This window comes from Schistocerca gregaria, chromosome 9 (assembly GCF_023897955.1).
Source record: "Schistocerca gregaria isolate iqSchGreg1 chromosome 9, iqSchGreg1.2, whole genome shotgun sequence".
In the NCBI taxonomy this organism is placed as follows: domain Eukaryota; kingdom Metazoa; phylum Arthropoda; class Insecta; order Orthoptera; family Acrididae; genus Schistocerca; species Schistocerca gregaria.
Genome location: NC_064928.1, coordinates 98671492 through 98696421, shown reverse-complemented (window position 1 = coordinate 98696421; position 24930 = coordinate 98671492). Strand labels below are relative to the sequence as shown.

At 38.9% G+C, this 24930-nt stretch overlaps 1 protein-coding gene across 6 annotated transcripts in view; it reads right to left on the bottom strand.

Annotated features, from left to right (window-relative positions):
• LOC126292242 (actin-histidine N-methyltransferase) overlaps positions 1-24930 on the bottom strand; it is a 518712-nt gene that overhangs the window by 108972 nt on the left and 384810 nt on the right. The window contains exon 11 of one of the 6 annotated variants that reach the window (XM_049986133.1): positions 16536-24409. The exons of the other annotated variants lie outside the window; for them this stretch is intronic. Within the exon in view, the coding sequence (XP_049842090.1) occupies positions 24278-24409 (132 nt within the window). The 3' untranslated portion in view covers positions 16536-24277. Of the gene's footprint in view, positions 1-16535; positions 24410-24930 lie in introns of those variants that run through there. 6 annotated transcript variants of the gene reach the window in all.

Sequence of the window (24930 nt, the reverse complement as noted above, 5' to 3'; positions counted from 1 at the left end):
CTTACTTCGAAGAACTGTAGGCGAATACTGTATGAAATATATATCAGTTTCACATGGCACACACTTTCAACACAACATACACGCCAACAAGGGCTGCCGGCTAAACATAAGATGGCCAACAGTTTGTGACGTCACGTGCCAATGTGGCCGCCGTGCCTAGGTCTTGGTGTAGTTTGGCTGCGCCCGCTGGCTGCCTCTACGCAGTGTCGGAGTGTGTGGGGCTGTTCCCATCGCTACGAGGCCCGTGGCCCACCGACCCTGGAGACGAAATTTCAGTTTGGATTCAATTCACCAGCATGTCAAGACTGTCACTTGTGCCATCTGGTTCTCATGGTTGGCTGTTGGGACGTTCCCGCGAGCAACAACGTGTGTGTTTGGGTTGGCGAAGGTTTAGCCACCGTCCGGTGGAGTATAACCGTATTTCGTTATTTGCAACTGAAGTGCTCCAGCGGAATTTTCTGCCTTGTAGCTGTTAACGTTCCGGTTACCTGCCCTGGCCGTTGACATAAATTTAGGCAGTGTCCTTTCCTCACCGTGTTGTCGCTATCGAGCACGGTGTGTAGTTGGACAGTTTAATGTACGCTCGGTTGTGGGCGTCCGTGCCTTTACGTTTGCTTTCAACTCCCGGTTCTGTGCTGGTCGAGTGGAGCGCAAGTTACCTTGTCCGTGCGCCGGTTTCTTATTTTTTGTTGTGTGTATTTGTATGGCTCACAGCCCATGGATTTGAATTAAAGTTGAATTAATTTTAGTGGTGTTTTAGGTGATGGGCCTTCAGTCGCTTTAAAATTTAAGTTCCTTGCTTTTCAAGTGATAGATCGTGTGGACCTTCAACGTGATTAAAATAATGTTTAAAGATAAAGCCTTGGTCCTTCTGCCTACTAAAAATTATTTTAGTTGTGTTTAAGTCATGGGCCATCAGCCGTTTTAAAATTAAAGTCCCTTGCTTTTCAAGTGTTAGATTGTTTGGGACCTTCAGCCAACACCGACTCAAAGGAAGGCCTCGCCGCTTGCTGGTGACGTCACGTGAGCTAGGCACGGCGAACGCCAGGTCTGTTGCAGGCAGAAGCGCCTGGGCGTGCTTATCACTATAAATCTCTTATTTTTGGACGAAATGTTTGGTATTGTTTTCGATACTGCAGTTTTATTTAGATGAAAGATTTTCTTACTATCGTAAAGCTACAAATGAAGATTATAGTTCTGTATTACTGAATCCTGCAGAAACAAACGTAGATCAATATGAGAAGATGCTTTGCCCCATTGCAAGCTTCGGAAATTTTACATTCAAGTAACTATATTTACTTGATCCATTTTGTTATCGAAACTTAGCCCAACCTCCTTACAATTAACTCGTTTCTTTTATTTATTTATTTTCGTTTGACATCGTCACTGGAAATGTGAACTAATTTACATGTGTAAATGTCCAACTGTTGCCGGTCACTAGATTACACTCGTTTTCAACGAAAGGAATTCTAAGCAGGAAACAAAATGGCTTCATACATCGAAAATACTGCTGAGCTTAAACTTTTTTAAACATGCACATTAGAAAAGATTAATATTCCCCTCTTGCAACTGAAAGGGGAAACTTTATAAGATAAAAAAACTATTTGATAAAACAAGTATCTCTCTTTTGCCTCTTCTTCTGTCCCCCTCCCTCAACGTGTACAATCGCAAGATATTTCATTAACATTCAGTGCTCCTCACCCCACAGTCAACCAAGATACCTAAAGAAGAGCACCAATATGTTCACAGTTTCTTGTAAAAGGAACCCAGTACAAACGTAACTTCCTCAGATTTACAAATAAGGTAAACAAGAACGAATTCTGTTGCTGCTGAGCCATGAAGTTGTTTTTGTATGTCAGTCCTTAAAACAGGTGGAAATTTAAGTTCAGGAGTACAGTATTTGTTAAGAAGTGTAATGAATTGCACAATTAATTGATTGCAGAAATCTCTCAGAACAATGTGTGTTGGTCAACTACCGCCAATAGTTTCACATTTTCCTGTGCAGAGAGGGAGACACCACCATTATGAGTATGCCTGCAACAGACCTGGCGTTCGCCGTGCCTAGCTGACGTGACATCACCAACTAGCGCCAAGACCTTCCTTTGAGTCGGTGTTGCTTCAGCCTAATTTAAGATAAGGCCTTCTGTCTTGTGTTTGTTTTATTTAATTTTACCTTCAATCTCAAATCATTGGCCTTCAGTCGTCTTTAAATTAAGGTTGTTGCTTTTCGAGTGTTAGATTTTGGGCCTTCAGCCAAATTGTAGAACTTCATTAACGTGAGGCCTTCTGCTCTCTAAATGTTCTCTTTGGCGTCTGCATTTTGAGTTAATGGCTTTTAGCTTTTTTTTTTTTTTTTTTACTAAAGTGGCTGTGCCCTTAAGATAGTGTGTCGTATTCAGGCGATAACTAAGTTCAGGAATTTGCACTGTAATGTTTGGGGTAATAAATAAAGTTATATTTTGGCCCTGTTCCACAATTCCAACTACATGTCCTATCATGCGGGTTTAGCAGGGCCTTTCAGTGAGATGATGCTGTAGTGTACAGAGAAGTTGCAACATTAGAAAATTGCAGCGAATTTCAAGAAGATCTGCAGCGGATAGGCACTTGGTGCAGGGAGTGGCAACTGACCCTTAACATAGACAAATGTAACGTATTGCGAATACATAGAAAGAAGGATGCTTTATTGTATGATTACATGATAGCGGAACAAACCTTGGTAGCAGTTACTTCTGTAAAATATCTGGGAGTATGCGTGCGGAACGATTTGAAGTGGAATGAGCATATAAAATTAATTGTTGGTAAGGCGGGTACCAGGTTGAGATTCATTGGGAGAGTCCTTAGAAAATGTAGTCCATCAACAGAGGAGGTGGCTTACAAAACACTCGTTCGACCTATACTTGAGTATTGCTCATCAGTGTGGGATCCGAACCAGATCGGGTTGACGGAGGAGATAGAGAAGATCCAAAGAAGAGCGGCGCGTTTCGTCACAGTGTTATTTGGTAAGCGTGATAGCGTGACGGAGATGTTTAGCAAACTCGAGTGGCAGACTCTGTAAGAGAGGCGCTCTGCATCGCGGTGTAGCTTGCTGTCCAGGTTTCGAAAGGGTGCGTTTCTGGATGAGGTATCGAATATATTGCTTCCCCCTACTTATACCTCCCGAGGAGATCACGAATGTAAAATTAGAGAGATTCGAGCGCGCACGGAGGCTTTCAGACAGTCTTTCTTCCCGCGAACCATACGCACCTGGAACCGGAAAGGGAGGTAATGATAGTGGCACGTAAAGTGCCCTCCGCCACACACCGTAGGGTGGTTTCTGGAGTATAAATGTAGATGTAGATTTCCAGGTATGGGTAGTACGAACTTCGTTGAGTTGTTTTAATAGATGGGGTCTGTTGTGTCGGTATGCCCAGCAGAACAGACACCAGTGGTGATACAGCGGCCGTATAGACTACAATATTAAGAAAAATCAGGACTTCTGGCGCCTACAGACACTAAAATAAATCAGTGATGAAGGCTGAAAATTTGTACCGGACGGTGTCTAGAACCCAGATGATCCGCTTCTCTATACTCCGTTCATCGTAGGAATGAACCTCCTGTACACGTTACACTATGTATTCTTCCGCATTTGCTGGAACCTTATTGGATTTTGTTTCACTTGGAGCGGAAACCAAGCTGTCTCCAGTACAGCCAAGTGCGATAATGTGTATACATTATACCCTGTGCGCTACGCGCACATTGACTCAAACGATGACGCGGGACAACAGCTTCATCGGCGCATTAAACTTGGACAGCACGGGCCAGGCAAGTGATCCAGATAGCCAGCAGTTGCAGTAAAGACGTAAAAAGAGACGAACAGACGATAATATAGCTTTGAATGACACTTAATTTATAAACAGAAGGAAACAATATATGGCAAAACTCTTAGGTTGCCGGACGGAAAACATGACATCTTAGATAAAGATCTTTTCTAACATAGTATTGTAATTAAACACAAGACTGACGAAAATTCCTGGCTTCGACAAGGGTAATTTTACTGCATGAGCTATGTGTGCCGTAAAAGCCATGTAGTTAAACATTGAAGCCACTGAAGATATTACAGTCAGTCGTCTGGTAATCTCCGAACTCCTTCCAAATCGGATTCCGTGCGATTCGGTACACTTCGGTACTGCTAAATTGATAACGAGGCGATCATCTACAGAATCCAAAGCCAGAAAGTCCCCATTTCCTCCTCCTCCTCTTTATAACGTGCTCTTCCACATTTCGTCATCGTTCGGCCGTGACATGTCAATGACAATACTTCGTGCGTTTGACAGCTTAAATGCTTTGTTATTTCTCGCGACAAATCTTTTACCTTGACTCCAGGTCAATTCTTTTGGGTTCAGATTGCAGTTTCACGGTGACAGCTGTAAACATGCAGTATTTCCACAGTGTGTGCAAAAATTGTTGTCCATGTTTCTACGATGCTTGTCACTCTGGCTCGTGTAAGACCACATCTGTCCTACAAAACAATGGGCGTTTTCAAATGAAGAGTATTTGATTTTTTATTTTTCTCCAAAAAATTTACTTGTGTAATGTTTTCTTAACTTCGACAATCTCTAAAAGTCTTTTGTATAACATCGATAACTAAGAATGTATATTTGAAATGAAAACCAGAATGTTGCATGTGACATGAAATTAGAAACTAGAAGACAAGCCCTTTTTGAAAAATGATGGTTAAGTATGCTTTAATTAACATATATTTGATGAATTTCATATTTAAATGATATGGGTATTCAAACCGAACAAAAAAAAAACATTACAGAGAATAATGTGTTTCGAACAGCCGCCCGCCAGAATACACGGTTATGACGCTACCGTTTACACCACACACACAGATGCAATACCTTCCCTTATATTTTTAACATAGCGTTTCTCGAAAAACGTCAGAGCTGGTTTTGCTACGTAATATTGTGAAAAACATCAAGAACAGCTTGTTTCTCCCCATTAACGGTGTTCTGCGCTCGCGTTACACTTCAAAACAGGGAACAATGTCTTCCATTTTCACTGTACGAGACGATCGGAGCACAAGTAGCGTTTAAAGAGACTGTGACGGTACAGCATTTTTTAAATAAAAGTTACTTATGTAAAGTATGGTTAAGAAAAACGTTGATAACTGTCAACACAGCAGAATGTCCTAAAGGTTATTTTACAGTGACACAGCATTAAGATACCTGGACCTCTTTCCAGAAGCGGAACAACACCAGTGTACTTCAGCTACGGCTGATGACCAATCATCACGTTTGCGTTCGTTTACATTCTTATGATGAACGAATTACAGAGTTGCCTCAGCCACCCGCACACCCCTCCCAATCGACTCAAATTCTCAACCTGTCAGAAGCAAGCAGCTCCTGCATCTGACATGTCGTATAGAGCTGACACGACGTATCCGGACATCCCCAAAAACATATTTTTCATATTAGCTGTATTGTGCTGCCACCTACTGCCAGGTACTCCATATCAGCGACCTCAGTAGTCATTGAACATCTTGGCAGAGTAGACTGGGGCACTCTGCAGAGCTCACAGACTTCGAACGTGGTCAGACGATTGGGAGTCACTTGTGTCACCCATCTGTACTCGAGATTTCCACTCTCCTAAAGATCCCTAGCTCCACTGTTTCCAATGTGATAGTGAAGTGGAAACGTGAAGGAACACACACACCACAAAAGCGTACAGGCTGACCTCGTCTGTTGACTGACAGCAACCACCAACTGTTGAAGAGGGTCGTAATATGTAATAGGCAGACATCTATCCAGACCATCACACAGGAAGTCCAAATTGCATCAGGATCCTCAGCAAGTGCTATGACAGTTAGGCGGGAGATGAGAAAACTTGTATTTCATGGTCGAGCGGCTGCTCATAAGCCACACATCAGGCCGGTAAATGACAAACGACGCTGCGCTTGGTGTAAGGAGCGTAGACATTGGACGATTGAACACTGGAAAAACGTTGTGTGGAGTGATAAACCACGGGACACAATGTGACGATCCGATGGAAGGGTGTGGCTACGGCGAATGTCCGGTGCACGTCAACTGCCAGCGTGTGTACTGCCAACAGTAAAATTCGGAGGCGGTAGTGCACTGGTGTGGTCGTCTTTTTCATGGAGGGGGCTTGCACCCCTTGTTTTGCTTGTCAGCATCACAGCACAGCCGTACATAGAGGTTCCAAGCACCTTCTTGATTCACACGGTTGAAGAGCAATTCGGGGATGGTGATTGCATCTTTCAACACGATCAAGCACCTGTTCATAGTGCATGTCCTGTGGCGGAGTTGTTACACGACAATAACATCCCTGTAATACACTGGCCTGCACAGAGTCCTAACCTGAATCCTACAAAACACCTTTGGGATGTTTTGGAAAGCCTACTTCGTGCTAGACCTCACCGACCGGCATTGATACCTCTCCTGTGTGCAGCACTCCGTGAGGAATGGGCTGTCATTCTCAAAGAAATTTTCCGGCACCTGATTGAACCTATGCCCATGAGAGTGGGGGAAGCTGTCATCAAGGCAAAAGGGTGGGCAAACACCATATTGAATTCCAGCATTACCAATGAAGGGCGCCACGAACTTTTAAGTCATTTTCAGCCGTGTGTCCGGATACTTTTGATCACAGTATGTATATACGAGGCGGATCTAGGTACTTTTAGTGCGGATGCACCGTGTTTTCCAAACCCCTGCGGGACTTAGGGAATGTTCCCTTCGAGCGTTGGGTCTAATGGATATGGGCACTGCTTTCGCGTGATTGTTGAAATTTGAGTCGGACAGGAGGCGTGTCCGGATGACCAAGACAGTGGACAACCATTCTAGAGAAAGGCGCATCCGTGTTCGAGTCCTGATGCGGCACAAACTTTGAACCTTCGCCACTGATTTCCTGTAGACACCTAAGGTTCTGATTTCTCTCAATATTCCACGCTGGCATTGTCCATCACAATGTCTGAATTTGAACGGAGGTATGGTGACAACTATTTTGTGGGCTATTTTTTTAAAGCACTGTGGGTCATCTTCAACTTTGAAGCTTTAAATATTAGTTTACTCCAAGGAATAACTCCTGTGTCCACTGACCTTACATGTACAGCAATATGGCGACTTTGTTTACCCAGTGGAACTTTTAAGACCACTAAGCCCATTGCTCATTTTCCAGCACATTGGCCTTGTGTGGTCTTGGTTCACACATGTTTCGTCGATACAATGAATCCATTTCCTGCATTCTCCTTAATCCTTGCAGCCACATTATAATTTCTCTCTCCAAGAAATTTTTCTCCCATTGTTCATCTTACAATATAAAATTTTTCTCCCATTGTTCATCTTACAATATAAAAAGCCCGTGCCCTTCAACGTTCTTAGCACCATCCATCGAGTACCGCTAAAATCCAAGTCTTTTTCATTCACGAAATTGTCAGCAATCTGGTATTCGTTGCTCGGATACATATCGAATATTATACGACACAAAACATTCTCAGAAAATTCGTTCAGTTTGCCTATTTGTTTCTTGCGATTGCGACACTTTCGTGGCGATTCAAAAGATGCCGACCCATTGGCTTTGATAGATACGTTCGCTGCACAGTTATCAGTTCCACGTCACGCACCTTAGCTGATCTCTGCCAGGTGTTGGCAACATTCGGAAGTGGCGGAGAGTCGTCTGCTTCAGGCTCTATTTTGAAAAAAAAAAAGCAGTGCTGGAGGGAACTGAACCATGAATTCTGCAGAGCGGTCCATAAATCCGTAAGAGTACAAGGGGGTGGAAATCTCTTCTGAACAGCATGTTGCAAGGCATCCTGGATATGCTCAATAATTTTCATGTCTTGAAAGTTTTGTGACCAGCGGAAGTAATTAAACTCAGAATAGTGTTCCTGGAGCCACTCTGTAGCAATACTGGACGTGTGGAGTGTCGCAGTGTCCTGCTGGAATTGCGTAAGTCCGTCGGAATGCACACTAGACATGAATGGAAGCGGGTGATCAGACAGGACGCTTAAGTATGTGTCATGTGTTAGAGTCGTATCTAGATGTATGTTCCATTTAATGGTTCGCATGCTGACATTTGTTGATAGCCCAGCATTGAAATCTGCAACAATTTGCAGAAGGATTGCACTTCTGTCGCAATGAACGATTCTATTCAGTCGTCGTCGGTCCCATTCTTACAAGATGTTTTTCCAGCTGCGGCAGTGTAGAGATCTGATGTTTCACCGGATTGCCGACATTCATGGCACACTTGTGAAATGGTCGTACGGGAAAGCCCCCACTACATCGCTACCTCGGAGATTCTGTGTCCCATCGCTCGTGCACTGACTATAATACCACATTCAAACTCAATTAAATCTTGATAACCTGCCATTGTAGCAACAGTAACTGATCTAGCAACTGTGCCAGACACTTGTTGTCTTATATAGACGTTGCTGACCACAGTGCCTTATTTTGCATGTTTACATATCTGTGTTTGAATATGCATTCCTATACCAGTTTCTTTGGCACTTTAGTGAATATTCACCTTACTTTTGTCTTATTCATAGCAGATTCACCAAACACAACAGTCAACATTTTGAATGTGATGCTGCACTTTATTCCATTTTTCAAGCAAAATTTACTGCAGATTCTTCAAACCATCTTTCTCAAATGTAAAAATTTGCCAAGAGCACTCAAAAACACATATAATGTTCTCGACTGTCAACAATATATTAAGTATTCAAAACAGTTGTAAATGCAAACACATATCAGGAACATGTGCAACACTTCGATGATAATTTTTTTTTAAAATCGCATGTATGAAGTCCACAAAATAAACAAAAAATCGTTAATTTTTATCACACCTCTTACAGTGAATACCAGAGTTAGCAGAGAGAACTCAATAGGGACGGGGTGGGGGATGGGGGGAGGGACCAAATGATAAGTCACTTGTATGGAAAAATATTCTCGAAACAGCCTTGCACTCAGAACAATGTAGTTTTTGCTTGTTTGTGTTACACTTGCCACTTTTCTGATCCATCATACATAATGAACACTTCACGGATAATGCAGCTGTCAACACACATACATTGGAGGAAAAAAATCACCGCTGGACATTCAAAGTACATTTAGAAACATGCAAAAAAAAGTGAAAAAGGGGAAACGATGCCAGTGGCTGGTGTGTTATGTGGTGTTTATGACCTCAGTAGCATGTCTCCACTGGTAAAAAAAAAATCTTGTAGCAAACCTTACAGGAAAGGCTGCACTGTGCACTCCTACTCTTAGGTGGCCATTCTGAGGCACTGTGGCTCAACCACACCAAGAAAGCCAGTTCAGCCTCCATGCCATTGTGACGACAAAGCCAACTTTGGGGTTTTTCAAACAGTGCATATAAAAACCATTTTGATTACTTTCTCACAATCCTTTACTTCACAGACACATCAGTGTATCCAAATTACTGAGTAGAATTGATTTGATGAGGAAAATCTACGTATTAAGTTTTCCAACTCATTAAATACGTACAGCATCCACCCAAGACTGCAGTAATTGGATTCACTACTTACCCTCCTGTATGAATCTGTCATTGGAGTTTATATCAGGCAAATAATTTGGTAGACTTCTCTGCAATGACTGGATGCAATGGTCACTAAGACCTCTCCACATGTTTGGGAAACATCTAGGAGACATTTCAGGTTTGTGTGATTTTTATTTAGTGTATACTAGTTGACTTTTCTTTCTGGTAATTGTACAGTGTGTTAACTGTACAATTGGGAGATCTCAGAACGGGGGTAGTGAGGTGGAGGAAGCCGCCAGATAAGGTGCCAAAGGGCGAGGAGCTGTGCAGGAGGAAGAGAACATGCCTAGCTCCAGCAGTGCTGCCACCATAAACAGCACTTCATGCTTCCATGAAAACAGAAGTCACACTTGGAAGTAAAAAAAAAAAAAAAAAAAAAAAAAAAAACCCTTAAATGATTTTTTTGAAAATAAAACTGACATTGTTTCACGTTTAAAGACTCTAACAGCAGTAATTACGCTCACTTGTTGCAAGGAAAGAAACCAACACTAATTACAGTGAAACGCAACAAAGTAATACAATAATAACAATGACTACCTCTTACAGTATTTATGAGCTTTTAACATGTTGGAATAGTTGTGGGTCACAAACTTCTGTTAATAAATACAATGAAAAACCAGCCTAAGTTGCGACTTTCATTTTTTCTACTCTCACGATGACTAGTTTTGGGCCAGGACCCATTTTCAAATCATAGTAACACAGTGAAAAAAGGTATTTCAGAAAACACAAATACCGTGTCAAAGATGTGAAAATGAACAGCTACATTGCATAAGATGTTGCCTGCAAGCTAATGTTCACACACACACACACACACACACACACACACACACACACACACACACACACACACACACACACACAAAGAGTACCAGCAGAAGCCAGGACTAGGGAGTGATTGTCTAATTTAAAGTTCACTCACTGGAAGTTATTTAAGTTTGTTTCAAAATGCATAAGATTTGTTTTTGTGAACTAGGGGTTAAGCTGCTTGCAATAAGCAAGTTATTAGCATGTTCCATAATTCTCCTCACTTTGTCTGGTGTGGCTGTGTTTGTGTCCTTTGTCAGTAATTAGTGCCTTCCATTCCTTGTGTATGTTACTGTTTAAATTAAAACGCCGAACTGCGAGGTCACAAGATACACAGCTGACAGATTGTTTTTCAGCTTGGGCAGTAATATGCAAACTACTGCCAGTGATAGTGAAAGATTACAGTATTCTATCAACTTATCTTACTTTGAGTAAGCTACTTGCAAATAAAAAGAAGATACTGACATTGAAAGTCCTGCTTAACTACAGTCTAAAGATAAATGTTGTTCCATATGCACCTCTGTTGGCAATCAGATGTAAAAAAAAATAATTTGGAAAGTATTGTGAACTAATATCTGTCATAGGAGGAGCATAGAGGCCATTTTTGTAAAAATATCAGCCCAAATATGTTTTTAATGAAATAGGACTCAGCCTTTATGAACCACGATTCCTTCCAGTAAAAATATTTCTGAGTGATAAATCCGCACCTGCAGTATGGTATTGGGATATGGGGCGAGGCACGAGCAGCCTGTGTGGTCAGGCTTTTTAAACTGCATAAAAACCAGGAGAGTAGTAGCTAAGCCAAACGACAGAGCCTCGCAGATTAATTTTCAGAAAATGGTAAACATTTTACATCTACTCTGTGTACATCCTGCAGGCAACTGTGTATGAAGCTAAATCCAGAACATAATGTAAAAAGTAGTAACATACTTAACTAAAACTGACAGAATTAAAAGTAATAAAAAAAATCTTCAGACCACAGTTCACATACAATGAGGACATTTTTTTTTCACAATAGATTACCATTTGATTTTAACACAGGTAATGAAAATGCCTTATAGAATAAACTGAAGCACTAGTTTTCAATAGAATATTTTGAACTGTAATGTGCCCTTTGTAGAACTGTTAATGTAAGAGGTGTGTTCAAAAAGTAAGGTGACTTTATATTTTTTATGAAAAAATATTTATTTATGCATTATTATTCATGTTGTCCCCTTCAAAGTAATCCCTCTCAGATACAATACACTTGTGCCAATGCTTCTTCCAATGCTTCTCACAAGCACTTTTTGGTACAGCCTTGAGTACTTCCAGCAATGCAGTTTCTATTTCCTCAATCATTCATAATCTTCGTCCTTCCATAGGTCTCTTCAGTTTTGGCAACAAGAAAAAGTTGCAGGGGGCCAAATCCAGTGAGTCCAGTGAATATGGTGGCTGAAGCATGATTTATTTTTTGTCAAAAAATCTCTCACAGGCAACGATGAATGAGCAGGTGCTTTGTCGTGATGCATGTCATGAATTGTTTTTCCACAATTCTGGACATTTTTTGCATATTGCTTCTTGCAAACAGCACGTAATGTCAAGGTAACACTCCTTACTAACCATACGACCTCGAGGCAAAAATTCATGATGCAAAACTTTGACATTTGATTGAACTTGGCGTGCTTTTTCCGGTCTTCGCTTTCTCGAATGCTTCCATTGGAACGATTGGTCTTTGGTTTCGATGTCCTAACAGTGAACACATTTTATCACCAGTTTTGACACTTTTGAGCAAATCAGGATCATCACTGATGCAATTCAAGAGCTCATGAGTTATGCTCATGTAACAGTTCTTCTGATCAAAATTGAGAAGTTGTGGAACAAACTTCGCTGACACACACACACACACACACACACACACACACACACACACACACACACAAAATCTTGTGCCGAAAACATCCAAAAAAAATTGCATGGCATGAGCCAACCAATATGCCAACATCCTCAGCAACTTCTCTTACAGCAATTCTATGATTTTCCAAAGCAATTTTCTTCACAGCTTCATCGTTATCATCTGTTATTGATGTGCTGGGGCGTCCAGAGTGAGGTTCGTCATTGGCATCTTCTCAGCCATCTTGGAAGAGCTTGTACCACTTGTAAACTTTTTTTTTTTTTTTTTTTACTTGCAGGAGACACTCTGTATGCCACTGTCAACATTTCAAGTGTTTTAGAGCAGTTGATTCCATTTTTCACAGAAAATTTGATGCAAATTCTTTGCTCCACTTTTTATAATAATCAATAATCACTGAGCACACTAAAACACGTCTAATCTTTGTATCTGTCTTAAGCAAACAAAGTATGCCGCACACTTGAAACTGTGAACATATTTTTGGGTCATGTGTACCAACGTAACAAAAAAAAAAATCCCACGCAATTTGAAAAGCCACCTTACTTTTTGAACTGCCCTCATTTATAGCCATACACTTTTTTTGTGGCAAAAACTGATAATTTTGATCTTGTTGTTTTCATCAATGTATGCATTTGCATTTTACTGGTAAGAGAAGTGTTATGAGAGCAACCATGTACCTCATCGTACATATAAACTAAAGCTTTGACAATGTCCAAAAGCTGATTGTTATATGGACAGCAATTAAATACATAAATACACAAGGCTTGTCTGAAAAGTTCTCTGCTTCACTCATGGGTCACAGCACTAAGTGTGTAATTTTTTCCACAGATGTCCGCGCACTGGCAGCTCTTGCAAAATTTTACCAATGTGCAACAATGTGGTGACCTATAGCTTTTTGATTTACAAGTGTAGTAATCTTAACTTGCAGTAGCATTCTCGCTTCCTGTGTGTGATGTCCCGGGTTCGATTCCCGGTGGGGTCAGGGATTTTTCCTGCCTCGAGATGACCGGGTGTTATTCTGTTGTCTTCATCATCATCATTCATCCCCATTGTGGTTGGAGGAAGACAATGGCAAACCACCTCCGCTAGGCCTTTGCCTAGTACGGTGGTGCAGGTCACCCACAATGTCCCCTACACTCTTCGAAGTATGGGACCTCATCACCATCAATCTTAACTAAACTGAATGTATTAATTTTACATACACAAACCCGTTTAAAAATATTTAAATTTTATAATTAATGGTTTAATACTGTGAGGAATAAAATAATAATAATAATAATAATAATAATGGCAGAAGATGGAATCGAATCCAAGTTGACAAACTGCCAGCCAGTGCTCTTAGCTACTGGGCTATCACTCTGTTATGTGAACTGTTGCTCATAAATCCCTCACATTCTATGGGTAAATCTTTAGAGAGTGTTTTACCTTTTCATATGACTCATTTGGGCGAAATATTCTAGGAACTGAAAGGGCATCAACTACTTCTACTCACATACGTCTATTTTATCTAAAATTTCTGTAAATAGAATCATTGACCATTTGGAACCCAACAAATGTGTTTTGAATTCAGTGATCCGTAGCAAATGATTTACTTCAGATTAAATATTTGTTCCGATCATCATCTGCCATTCCTAAAACCACCTTGATATTCAGCTAAATTACTCCCCAGTATTATGTCTACTCTCTTTAGTATAATCCTGGAAAATATGTTATATGCAAATGGTTGCAAAGAAATTCCTCTGTAGCTGCCAATATATTATTTATTGCTTTCCTTATGTAGTGGATTTGTCGGTGCCACCTTTCACTCTATTGGGAGTTTTTCTGTTTTCTAGATTTTCTCGAAGATCAATTTTAGTTCTTTTTCTATTTTTGGTGGGGACCATTTTAAAGCTTGTGAGGTCATAGAGTCTTTTCCACTAGCTTTATAACGTTGTAATAGCTTCAGTTTCTTTGATACTTGGTGGTAAATAATCTGGATTTTCACAAGTGTTCAAGTATTCAAGTTTATTGACAATTAAAATGCTGATCCAAATATTATGGAAGTTATTCGCCTAATCAGCGAACCTTGTCCCATGCCCCTCCGTTATTAGATTTACATTTGTGGACATACCTAAATCTTTAAACCTCACTTTCTTCTGCAAAGATGTAATGGATATGGGCTTCTTTGGCAGATAATCTACAGAAAACAGTTTCATACTAAATTTTCTCATTTGCTTGCATTTTTTTTAGCAACTTCTACGTTACAGCCGTTTCACTTACAAGGGTGTTAATCATAATTACATTTTATACATCACTTTCTGTATATAAACTGAACTGCATAAATATTTTTAAATTTTATAATAATTAGTGTAACACTGTGAGGAAATTTTAAAAAGAATTGCTGTCAGTGGGAACTGAACTCGAGTCAGCGAATTGCCAATTTGTGTGCTAGACCACTCACCCAAGTGATTGTTGTGACAATTACTCCTCAAAAATTCCTTGTACTCCAAACTTGTACAATAAACTTGTACAATAAACTTCACACAGTTCCAAAGCAAAATACTGACCCAGTGTTGTGTGCAACGTAGTGCTCATATTGTTGGAAACACTGATGTCACATCACAGAATCTGCAGCCAAAGACAGACAGATGTGTCCCTTCTCCAAGTTGATCATAGTGCGGCTGACCATCATTTCAGCACTCAACACTGGTTTCTAATTATCATGGAAAGTGTGCTACAGAAAAGAAAATTTCCATACTTTTAGTGTGATTTTTGGCTCACATTCAAAGATAAATTTGGTGTATATTTACAGTGTGCTGTAGCATATTAGCACAACTTTCAACCCACTCCATGCAAAACTGCAAGTCATTCTGTCCAGTTTTTGGCTGTAAGCAGCAGCCTGATTAAGGTGAGGCATGTTAATTTGACAACATGGAGAAAATTTAGTATTGTGCAAACAGGTTTTGCAAAAAGGTTTGGTTGCTCACTGAATTCATTTGAGCTCCATAAATCTGTGTGATGACTCTCCTCTTTCAATGTCCACCACGAAGAAATGGACTAGTGAATTTAACCGAGGCCACAAAAGTATCCAGGATGATCTAAGTGAAGAACATTCTAAAAGCAAAAAAAGTGCAGAATATGATGTTGAAATATCAGTATACAAAAGGGCATGAAATTCCTGTAACAGTAGGGGTTGCAAAAGAATATGTTGGCTACATTTGACAGGAAGAACTGCATATGAGAAACATTTGTGTGACATGGGTGCCTCATGTGCTCAGGGCAGATCAAAGACAAATTCACACAACAATCTCTGAACAGTGTTTGGCATGTTTTCATAAAAACAAAAGTGAATTCCTGTGTTGGTATGCAACAACAGATGAAACATGGCTTTGCAGCTACAGACCATACCCAAAATACCACTTGAAAAAGTGAACAGTAGCTGATTCTTCAGCAACCAAGAAAGCAGAGATGATCAGCAGGAAAGGTCATGGAATCAGTATTTTCCAGAGCAAACAGACTTCTGTTAACTATCTTCAAAATGGTAAAACAATACCTCAATAATATTATTCTGACCTTCTAATGTATCTGGGTACAGAGACTTGATTTGCAGAAGAAGAAGAAAAATTATCTTTCATCAACAGTGCACGTGCCCACAGAAGTGTCTTGCCAATGGCGTAACTGAAAGATCTGCCCTATTCCCCAGACTTGACTCCATCAAACTACTATCTCTCCCCACCACTCAAAGTCTTCTTTGCTAATCAGCATTTCTCATCTAACCGGAAAGTGATTACAACTGTAGCATAGTACTTGGAAGCAAAATGCTGGGAAGCATTGCTCAGTACCACTGCTGATCTATAGTTGCAACAATACTTTTCGATGGTACCCTGAATCTCCTGTTATTGCAATCCACAATGAGAAAAAAATAGAGCACAAATTAGGCAATAGCTTTTTAAGAAAGCAAACTTATTTCCTAAATTGTTTATGTGATAATCAGCTCTTCCAGAATATCACTGGAATGTTAAAACACAATTCTGAATATCTTTCCAACGAAACTGGCTGAAGAACATATGAATGCTTCATATAACAGCAAAAAAGGGTATGCACTACTAAAATAAATTGAGGTTTCACGATCAGAACACTGGTATATGAATCATTTTTTAAACTGCATGCCTGTGAAATTTATTAACATGGACTTATCCTGTTTTTGCCCCGTGGTCTTCAGATTATTATTAAAGGTAACTTTCCTTGCTAATGTTCTACTTACCTTTAACTTTTTTGAGACTGGAGTTAGTTCTAAAGAATGACTACAATGAAAGAATTTCAACACCAATATTTATTTTATTTACAGCCATATAGAAGTATTTGCAACACCCATTCCATTAGGACAGCACCTTACAAATATGTAAGTTAAGCTTGCTCTCCCCTGATCAAAAATACACGTAAATATAGCACACAAAATAGTCAATCTTGGAAGTTCTTGGAACTGCTGTTGATGACAACACCAAAGAATAAAAACCACAAGGTATTTAAGAACTATAAATCTGTATTTAGCAAAGAAAGCTATCTCTGATAACATGCTGTTGCAGTTGCTTGACAGTTTGCTGCTTTCCCATTTGCTGCGCCAACAGTCTTATTATCTTGACTAACTGTCATTTGAAAATTTAGCACAAAAAGGCAAAAATGTAGAAACAAAACTGCAGCTAAAAGTAAAATATTAATTCCATGTGCCAAAAGTAGTTAACAGATAGCTTGAATGTTACAATAAAGGTAGTGAAACATTACCCACTGACTTAATGCTCCTGGGTTTAACATCTCAATCTAGAACAAAAAGAAGTAGTTTAAAATATTTTCTACATAGGCCAGTTTATAGATTACTTCTGACAATATTTCAAGAATGTTCCACAAGAACAGATCCACAGCATACTTAACCAGAGATAATGATAATTTATGATCATCAAACCATGGTAATTAAATATTCAAATAAAAATGCTGTGAAATTGCTTCCTTCACACATCAGTATTCCACAACTGTATTAATTTCCAGCATGTTAATATGAACTGACATATTAAATAATTAACTGACTAATAACAATTCGGAAACATCTTAACAGGGAAAGTGCAGGAATGACAAAAAGAATGGTAGCATGCATTTTCCTTCAGTGACAAGATGTAATGCAGGATACTGCTTCTTCTGCTCAATTTCTTTCAAGAGAGACAAGAAAAATTGCTATCAAACAGTGTAGAAACCAGTTGCTCTCTATTTTGCCTAAACCTACGTTTAATTTACTATTTACTATGAATATAAGACAGAAGCAACAGGAAATCATACATTAAAGGATCTAATGTACTTAGGTACATGCTGAATCCTGAACTTCCTTTACAAGTTGTAAGAAAACAGACTACATGCATCAATGTATAGCAAACACTCCTACTGCAAATCAGGAAAAGTGTATTAAACACAAAAATAAATGCAAAATAAGACTCAGGAAAAGATTGCTCTCAATATGTGATGTATTTATATATCCAATAGATTGGCAAATGAATGCATAAATATGACATATAGTAGGACAGAAATACTGCTATGGATTACATTTTTAGTCTAATGTTGCTTTTCACAGCACAATAATAATATAATTATGCACAATATTAATATTAATTGTATGAAAATACTCTTCTGTATTTTGAAATCTTTTCCTCACTTCCCTACCAACATTAGACTTTAATACTTCTACTGCCATTAAAAGCAGCAAATTAATTTTACAATTTTGTTTTCCATAACTGATATTTCCTCTACATTAATCTCTGATCAAAACTCTCATCCACATAAATAATGCTTAGTACATTACATTTGAAATGAATAATAATGCAACTCTGTATATAATTCATCATTACAGTGGAAATAAGACTTACTGCAGGAAGCCGCAGAAGCCAAGTAGAACCAAGTATTTAAACAAATCTCCCTCTTTTCCCCTAACGACAGTAACGTCACTATTTTCGTATTTCATATTCCATTGCAGAATGAGCAATACTAAACACATGAAACATTCTTGCCAAAGTATACATTTATATCCGATTTCCTGTTGGTACATACCACAGTGAGGTGCATGTCATTCCAATCAGTTGCCTCACTGAAATTTACTCTCCTCAAGTAAAGTTACTCTTCAAACATTCAGTCATTAAAAAATGTCACTGACATTAATCACTAGAGCAATAAATACTGTAAGATACAAAATTGACTACATCACACTTACACAGACATTAAAACTCTGTGGCGAGTAATATACTATGTATATTAATCAGTCACTTGAATGCCAGGAGCAAAATAAAAAAAATAAAAACAAATAAAAACAAGAAAATAAAGAAAAGCTACACACATACACAGCCACAACAATTATTTTAAAACACACGAAGTCAAGCACCAGTTCACACGGCAACTTACACTAGTTTTGTTAGTGATGTTAAATTCAGTGTATCTCCATCGATTTGTGTTGGAAACCATACATTTTGACAAATCTGTTTTAAGTGAGAAAGGGCATCCACTGTATGTATGTTGTTTATCGAACAATTATCCCACTTCTCACAAATTATACATTTTGTGAATTTGCTTTGTGATGGGCATTACTAGGCCATTGTTAAAAACCACAAGGTGCCTCAGAAAACTCTAGCATCTGCAAGAACTACATTAATTTTGATGTTACAAAGAAATGTTTCAGCCATACAGTATTTGCTTCCAAATGTCTGGTCTACTTAGGTTAACAAAAATTGCTTGGAAGACTTACTCTGAAAATATACATCCATCACCACTGACATAGTCCAGCAATTTTTGAATGTTATGATGGTATTTTTTTGCACCAGAATAGTGAGTCGGGTCTGTAGGAGAGAAATTCAGATTAACATTTTCTCATCAGATCAAAATTCACATAGTTCTCACAGATGCCAGAGTTAGGTAAGAGATTCTTTATGTGGAGTGGATTGACCATTTCGCCTATTAATTGATAAATCTCTTGATAAATATTAAATACAATTTGCATATAACAATTACCTCAAAAGTCCTTTTAGTGACTAATCTGTTTCTGTTAAACTCTGCTCAATACATATGGGACGATAAATAATGTTTTACTGACAGTCAATGGAATTCGGTTTTTGACACAGAATACATAAACATTTCATATAAAGCAGCTATTTACATCAATAGGTGATAAACTTTGCTGAAGGAATAGAATAATCCAACCAAGCACTAATTCTTCCAACAGATAATACGTTATTATACCAGTTAAAGAACCTTTACTTATCTATAATCAGCTAGTGTTACAAAGACACTACAGTTCAGGAAAAGTCGTGTAATGCTGCCCTGAAACCAGTTCCTAAACTGACCTTTTCACAAGTAGATGACTACATATTACTTCAGGGCAGCAATGCACAAGAGGAAATTTTTTAAATTTTTTCTTAAATATCAAACAATGCTTACAAATTCCAGCACATTACAGTCTTGTACAAAAGCTCAGTAAGTGTAAAATATACATCTTTCTTTTCCCATAAATACATAAAATGATGCTGTAACAATCACTTTTTCTGCTTCCATTCTTATATTGACTTCCATCACCAACAACAAGCTAAAATTACAATTTTTATTTTTGAAAATTCAGGTAATATGTTTCAAGCCATCACCTTATGATGAATAGCACATCACATTAAAAAAGGTGTTAAGTAGTACTTCAGCTATCTTTACATTTCCATAACTGTGGTATGACATACCACTGTTTTTTTCTGATGGAATATCCAGACTCAATAAGTGATATTCAAAAACAAAGATGAACAAATAGAATCTGATGTTGTGGAGATGGATAAGGTTAAACTTACACACTATGCAAAGGTGCAAGCCTTAAAATACACCAGTCGTGCAAAAGAATGACAATCGTTGGAATCAACAACTTTCAAGAAAGCATATTTCGTATTCTGTTGAGCAGAACAGGCATCTGCTGTATGATGATTAAAATTATTTTGTATTTTTTAACTTGATGGTCTGTATGGTGATAATAATGCATATTTTTTACAGCTGAAAGTAGAACAATTCTTAGTTTTGGCAAAATTCCCTAAAGCACAAAAACCTTTTTCATAATATAACTGAATTCATTCACTTTAATAATGTAGACACCACATTTTAAAATTCAAAGTGTATCTATGAGAGACTGATTAAGTATATGTGACAGAGCCTATTTCATTGTAAATGGCTGATGGAAAATATAGGTGCTCAATTCTCGGACTACATGGATGAGGATTAAGCATGAATGACAAATGACAAACCCAACTTGATAACGTTTGTACTCTATGCCAGGACGGAAGACTACTTCCATTCAATGTGCTACAGAAAAGCCATGACCCTGCAAAAAAACAGACAGCCTGTGCCATAGAGGCAATCAATACAAACAACATAAAATACAACTAAATTCTCCGCTTCTGCCATAATATTTTTTGAGCTATGCATTAATATTGGGAACAAAGATATAGTAATATTTGAAGAAATACTTCATGGCCAAGATCGTATTTAAATATTTAAATGCGATCTGAAACATTTCTTCAAATCTTACAATATGGAGATTGTCTCCTGATCAGGATGTCTGTAATATATAGCAAAAATATCTTGTACATAGGTGGTAAGGTAATTAACATATATTTCTGTCATGCAGAGGAACAAGTTTCAAGTCCTAGAAACAGGTATTTCCCCCTGCAAAGTGCTTTGAAATAAGATTACCAACATGCAATACGATAACTAATGATATATTCCATCATCTTCCAGACATGCATCTGCAGTAGCAATATTTCACCTTCCAATATTTCAGTCACTTTAATCATACAGCCATCCTCGAGGCAAGTTGGTGGCTGAATTAAAACCACTTAACACAGTAATGTACAGTGGGGTAAAACACACATGCATCTGAGATAGGACAGTCGGCACAACAGTGTCACTCACAAATAAAAACCATGAGTCTACTACAAACATTAGTACAGAGACACTTGCTGACAGCCCACAGGACTAACTGGTACACCTGGAGAAGGTATTCAGTAAAAATGCTCCACAAGGAAAAACACCAGACCAACTAAAGGAAGAGGAAATAGGGGGAAAAATCTATGGCCTTTCTTCTGCATGTGGGAAACATTTCATTAAAAACTGCCAGCATAATGAAGAAACATGCCAAGATTGCAGCTCTTTTGGGATCAGTGAAAGACAATCTACTTTTATGAAAGTTGGGTACTGATGAAATTCCTTGGCAATGTGGTGAAAGCTACATAGGACAAACAACACACACTGTACAAGAAAGCTGCAATGAGAACCAGTGATACATCCTAACAAATCTGTAATGGCTGAAACACTGTATTTCCACCAGCCATTTCACAGATTACAGGAAGGTCAAGATACTGGCCACAGCCTCCTCCTATTGAGATTTGGTGGTCAAGAAAGCAAGTGTGGAAATTTAGTTTGCTGACTGCCAGCTCAAGCAAGACTAGCTAACAGTTCATGGAAACCACTCATTTCACATCTGCTCTCTCAGAGGAATTACCATTCGGAGTCTTCACTATGTGGCATCCCAACACATGCCATCCATCCATTGATGCGTGAAGTTATATCTCTGACTGGAAGATAATGTGGCAATTGTCTTATCTCTGAGACACAAACATTTTATTTCACAGTATACCATTATGTAAAGTAGTTTTAATTCAGTCATTGACTCTCCTCAAAGCTAGTTGCACATACTTCAAGAAACTATTGGAATATCTGAAGGAGAAATTATGGCAGTTTTAAAATTAAGTGTTAATGGTGGGGCAAGCAGTGTGCTAACCTAAAGCCCTGCCGGGTGGCCATCCAACGTCATCTGAAGCAGGGATGAAACAATTGTCATTTGGTAGACTTGGATGCAGGAAGACAATTTTACCCTGGAGTTCAGTCTGTTTTATCACTTAAACAAAGTGTCTCACATAACATTCAAATGCTGACACATCAGTTAGCAAACAACAAATCTGTGTGGTCAATAACATGTCTCCATGAAATAAATTAGCAGTTGGAATAAGATAATTTGAAAGAAAATGCGGAAAAGTAAAAATATATTACGTTTGGAAAAAATGCAGTCTCATGAAGTATTTGACTTTCACATCAGCCTCCAAACACTGTTGAGAAGTGTACCTGGAATAAATCCTACAAGGGGGCAAACTTTTTATTTGTGTTCCCACACTGATGACAACTGGAGAACATGCTATGGATTTATAGTAAAAATTGTCTCGCAAAGGACAGTGACTGGAAACAATCATTTCACAAGAAGGCTGAACCATTTAATTGAAGCTAATATTATTTACTTATTTAATGAGGCACAATTCTGCCTAGATTCCTCTGATCTGCTGCTCAAGTGTTCGTCCAGTAAGGTGCTCCACATCACACAATCAGAACATGATTGTGGTACTATCAATGTACAGATGGAATAGAAATAAAGGAATTATAAAATGCAATCTGTAAAACAAAAAATAGAAAATGATTTGCATGCAGAAGAAAAACACCAGGAAATGATGGAATTAACACAGAATGGCTTAAATATGCATTGCCCACACTGAAATCCACATTTATCAGCTATATTAACGAATGCTGGGCACTCAAGAAATTTCACAGGATTGGAAATTAGTAACAATGCGTATTTACAAGAATGGAGACAGAAGTAATTGCAAAAGCTTCAGGGGCAACTCTTTGCTAACCATGGGGTGTAAAATATATTCTAAAATAATAACACAGAGACCAGCAGTAATTGCTGAAAATATTCTGCTATAAGAACAAACTAACTTTGAAACTTTGTGGCAGATTAAAACTGTGTGCTAGACTGCAACTAGAACCCATTAAGTTTGTTCTTCATCGACAAATGGTCTACTGATTGAGCTATACAGCCATGACTCAAAACTTGCCCTCACAGCATAACTTCTGTCAGTACCTCTCTCCTGTCTTTGGGTTTTAAGAGATAGCTACTGGTAGAAACGAATACACGGGGCTGGTAGTGAATCATTCATGGATAGCTTAGTCAGTAGCACATATGTCCATGAAAGGTAAAGATTATGGGTTCTATTCATGGTCTGGCAGACAGTTTTAATCTGCCAGGAAGTTTCAACCTTGAAAATAATCAACACATGTTATCAACTAAATGGCTGAGCCGAGCACAATATGTAAAACCCTACTTTGTATCCTTTATCAGTAAAAAAACATAAAATAAACAAACATGCGTCCAAGTCTCAAATATTCCCATTATACCAGCAGGACTAGCATTTATATTATGTGTAGCAGCTCTGTTAGTATTTCTGAGTCAGTCTGTAGTTTAAACCACAATCTGTGTCACAGGATTCTTATCCTTTTACTGGATATTGAACAAATGCCCTGCCCCAACCCCTCTAGCTGATACATTGATACACTGAAGCATGACACAAATAATCCACCAAATTTACATTTCCTCCATCAACAAAATACTTGTCATGTGAGCCTTACAATACACATCAGAATTAAGCCTGGCTTGGGATTTGAAGCACAGTGCTCGAATGCCCAACTTGGGAAAGATAAAGTTCAAATTCCAAATAGAGTTTAGGATCCATTTTAAATGTGAGTTTCAACTCAATTGAGGAGTATACCATTAAACTTACACAAATACCTACATTGTCACTATTTTTTTTTCCTTATACTGAGTAAAATACGTAACAACAATGATGTATGATAAGACAGCCACATACATAGACACATATAAAATTGCATGACAGTAACAGGTGGATGCAAGAACGACAGGTAAGGTACATTAAGGACTGCTGATCATCCAAACAGCCGCAACAGGGTTGTTACACCAGTGGGTACAGGGGAAAGAGAATTCTGACTCAGTGTCATTACATACTTGGGGCCCAGAGTATCAGGGACTGGACAGTGCAGTGCCCATGATATTTTCCCACTTCTCCACCTGCTGATTGACACCACCCGGAGTTACCCGAGGAGCGCGGAGTGTCGGCGGCTAAGTAGCGCGCCACGCGCCCCGAGGGCGGGCCGTCAAGTGTGTGTGCGCTGGCTCACATACTCGAGCGCGTTGTGCAGGATCCGCTTCTCGCAGGCACGCATCTCCACAGCTGCCGCGTGGCATGGGGACAGCGATGACCGCTTCGCCAACAACTCCTCATCCACCTACAAACCATCACTTGAAATGTAACTGGATTGCTGGGAGAGACATGTACTGAAATATAAAATATCAGATTCAAATAGGAGTAGGCAATACATGTTTCAAGTGATGTTTACAATACATGGAACTTTTATTCTGTTGACCTACATTTATCATTACACTAGTGAATGTGGCAGTGCTTTGCAACTGCTAAATATGTATGGAAACTTCATATACATTCTAAATTCCTTGTCCTCCACCCCTGTCTGTCCATCTTCTCATCCACCCTCTCTCTCTCTCTCTTTGTACATCCTACCCCCCCCCCCCCCCACCCTTTCTGTCTAAATGATTGAGTAGCACATAAGAGTCTGAAGTAAATTGATCAAGAACTTTTTGAGACCATCAGTAGGAATATTTTCCCCTTAATATATTACCTCTCTCTCTCTCTCTCTCTCTCTCTCTCTCTCTCTCTCTCTCTCTCTCTCTCTCTCTCTGTGTGTGTGTGTGTGTGTGTGTGTGTGTGTGTGTGTGTGTTTTGTAATTTCCT